This window comes from Corapipo altera, unplaced genomic scaffold (assembly GCF_003945725.1).
Source record: "Corapipo altera isolate COAL_440 unplaced genomic scaffold, ASM394572v1 61230, whole genome shotgun sequence".
NCBI lineage: Eukaryota > Metazoa > Chordata > Aves > Passeriformes > Pipridae > Corapipo > Corapipo altera.
In genome coordinates this window covers 1-3,320 of record NW_020887239.1, presented here as the reverse complement: position 1 = coordinate 3,320, position 3,320 = coordinate 1, and the positions used below count along the sequence as shown (strand labels likewise).

Genomic DNA, 3,320 nt, shown 5'->3' with positions numbered 1-3,320 from the left:
CCTTCAGTGGTTGGGGGGGCTGGGGGGAGGGTGGCCCCTGGGGGGCCCCTGACACCTGCCCCCCCCTTGGGCTGACCTGTCACTTCTGACCCCCCCCGGATCTCTGACCCCCCCCCGGATCTCTGACACCCCCCCTCCCCTCTCCCAGACTACTCAAGACCCTCTTGGACCCCCCGGGGACCTCCCAATTCCCCCTCAGATCGCCGAGTAACCCCTGGGACCCCCATAACTGACCCCCCAAGCCCCCACCTGGGTGAAAAGGTGACTCAGGATCGTTTTGGTCGTCGACATCGTCAGCCCCAAGAGCTTTCTGGGCGGGCATCTTTGGTCTGGGACAAGAAGCAGGCGTTGAGAAGCTCTAGTTTTTATTTCCAAGGAAAACCCTCGAGTCCTGCCCCCTCCTCGCCCCCATGTCCATTCCACAGACTTGTAGGGCTGGAATCCCTCTGACCTACTCCGCACAGAGGTCTGAGGGGTCCTTGTTTTTTAGGCAGCCCCTCTACACCCACCCCTCTACCCCCCCAAACCCCCTTGGGATCACCCAAAAATCCCCCTGACCCTCCTCTCAGGTGTCACCTGTCAGCCAGGGACTCACCTGGGTCTCCCCTGGTGGCCGGGGACTCACCTGGACACCTCTTTCCCCTCCTGGACACCTGGGTCCCCCCCAGGACAGCTGAGTGTTCTCAAAGTCACCTCTGTCACTTGTTTCCTCCTGCACACCTGGGTCCTCCATCACATCTGTCTCCCCCCCTACACCTGCCTGGACCTCCCCAAACTGCCCCAGAGGATCCTCTTTTTTCCTTACCCAAAAACACCCCTTTCTGGGTCCCTCTTTCTCTTGCTTTTCCTCAGCCTTGGGGGTCTGGCTGATGGGGTGGGTTTGGATGGGGGGAGTCGGGAGAGGTCGGGGGGTCTTGGAGGGGGTGGGGAGCACCCTGGGAGCGGTGGGGGAGGGGCAGAGCCACCCCCAGACATTGTGGTGAGGAAACATCGGAACTTCCTCAACGTCGGCAAAGCCACATCCCCGCCCCTCCCCCTCCCCGGGGACACCCAAAAATCGGGGTCACCCAGGGACGGGGCACCTGAACAGCGGGGTGGCCCCCATTGCCCACCCCCTCGCCACAGGATCGGGGACTCCTGAAGTTTGGGGGGCCCTGGGAGCTTGGGGGCTTCCAACATCCCACCAGGATAACCAGGTATGTAGGGAAGATGGGTGAGGGTTAGGGGGGCACTTGGGCCCCTCCCTGGACACCTGGGTCACCCCTGGGCACCTGGACTGCCCCCCAATCCCCTGGGGGTCTCCCCAAACACCTGGGTGAGTCCACCTGGATACCTGGCTCTGCTCCGTGTCCCACCGAGGGCCCGTGGTAAGACCAGGGGAAACTTCCTGGGGCACCTCCTGGCCCACCTGTGTCCCTCCTGACCCCCCCCTGCCCCCTCCCAGGTCGGACCCCTCTCCCGCCCAGGCCCACCCTGCCCCGCCATGCTGGTCCTCACCATCTACATCCTCACCTTTGCCGTGGGGTTCCCGGCCAACGTGTTCACCTTCACCACCCTGGTGGCCAAGGCCCGGCGGCACCGCCCGTCCCCGTCCGACCTGCTGCTGCTCAACCTGACGGCGGCCGACCTGCTGCTGCTGCTCTTCCTGCCCTTCAAGATGGCCGAGGCGGCGGCGGGGATGGTGTGGCCGCTGCCGGCCGCGCTCTGCCCCGTGGCCAACTTCTGCTTCTACTCCAGCATCTACCTGAGCAGCCTGTTCCTGACGGCGCTGAGCGTCCGGCGCTACCTGGGCGTGGCGTTCCCGCTGCGGCTGCGGGGCCGGGGCCGCCTGGGCCGTGTGGCGGCCGCCAGCGCCGTGCTCTGGCTCCTGGCCTGCTCCCACTGCTCCATCGTCTTCATTGCCTCCTACCACGGTGGGGGGCTCGGGGCGGGGCGGCGGGGCGGGCTCGACCCCCACGGGCTCGAGGTTTCCAGTCCCAGGGGCCTCAGCCTTGCTGGCTTCGAGCCCCGTGAGCCAAAGACCCCCGACACCATCGAGCCCAACACCCACGAGCCCAGGACCCCCAACCACAGCCTCTCCAAGGCCCCCAACCCAAAACTCTCCAAGACCCTCCATCCCCATTACTCCACGACCCACCCCAACCTCTCCAAGCCCCCCAAACTCTCCCCCTCCACCCCCCCTGCCCCCTCCGTCCCCTTCAGGTGCTACGACGACTTCTCTGAGGACCAGCTGAGCTTCGTCCTCCCGCTGCGGCTCGAGCTCTTCCTCGTCCTGTTCCTGGTGCCGTTCGGCGTCACCGTGTTCTGCTACGTCGGCTTCGTGCGGGCGCTGCTCGCGCGCCCCAACATCCCGCTGGCGAAGCGCCGGCGCGCCGTGGGCCTGGCCGTGGCCACCATGGTCAACTTCGGGCTCTGCTTCGCCCCCTACAACCTGTCGCACGTGGTGGGCTTCGTGCAGGGCCGCAGCCCGCCCTGGAGGGTCTACGCGACGCTCCTGAGCAGCCTCAACGCCGCCATCGACCCCCTCGTCTTCTACTTCTCGTCCGGCGCCGTGCGGGGGGCCCTGGCGGGGGTGGGGGCGGCGCTGCTGGGTAGGGTGTGGGGGGGGACGGGGGGGAGCCGGGGGGGCGAGGGGGGGCAGCAGACATGAGGGGAGGGGTGGGGGGGAGAGGTGGGGGTGGATGGGGGGGGTCCGAGGGGTTCAGGTGGGGGGGGTGGGGGCGGTGTCCCCATGACATCATCGTTGGGTCACGGCATCATCCCCCTGGCCATGGGATGGGAAGATACTGGTGGTTATGATGTCAGCGGAGGAATGACGTCATCGTGGGGGCGCGGCGTGGTGGGGGCGATGACATCACCGTTGGGTCGTGGCACCATCCCCATGGCCAGGGGATGGGGTGATGACGTCAGCGCTATAAAAGTATAAATCCACCGCTTTATTAAACACATAAAAGCAGAGAAAGAGAAACAAACGATTCGAGGGAACAGTGGGGGGGATGTGTGCCCTGGGGAGGATTGGAACCCTCGGAGGGGCAACGGGAGTGGCCCCACGGCGACAGTCGCGACAGTGGCGGCCCCGCCCCGTCCTGCTGCCATGGCGACGTTCCTCCAGCGCCCCCGCCCCGCCCCCGCCCCAAAATGGCGGCAGCCGCTCTGCCCTGCGCGCCCTTGGCCGCCTCTATGGTCGCAGCCTCCACCAATGGGCGCGGGGCGAAGGAGGACCCAGCCAATGCGAGCGCGCGGGGAGGCGGGACCGCGGTCGGCTCCGGCCAATGGGAGCGCTCGGCCGGGCGGCGGTGGCCAATGGGCGCTGAGGGGGG

General features: G+C 66.9%; 1 protein-coding gene across 1 annotated transcript; it reads left to right on the top strand.

Moving 5' to 3' along the window:
- Positions 1-1,483: 1,483 nt before the first annotated feature.
- LOC113941520 (free fatty acid receptor 2-like) lies at positions 1,484-2,650 on the top strand. Its single transcript, XM_027632672.1, has 2 exons — positions 1,484-1,913; positions 2,166-2,650. Exons 1-2 carry the CDS (start codon positions 1,484-1,486, stop codon positions 2,648-2,650), a joined length of 915 nt encoding a protein of 304 aa, XP_027488473.1.
- The last annotated feature ends 670 nt before the right edge of the window (positions 2,651-3,320 follow it).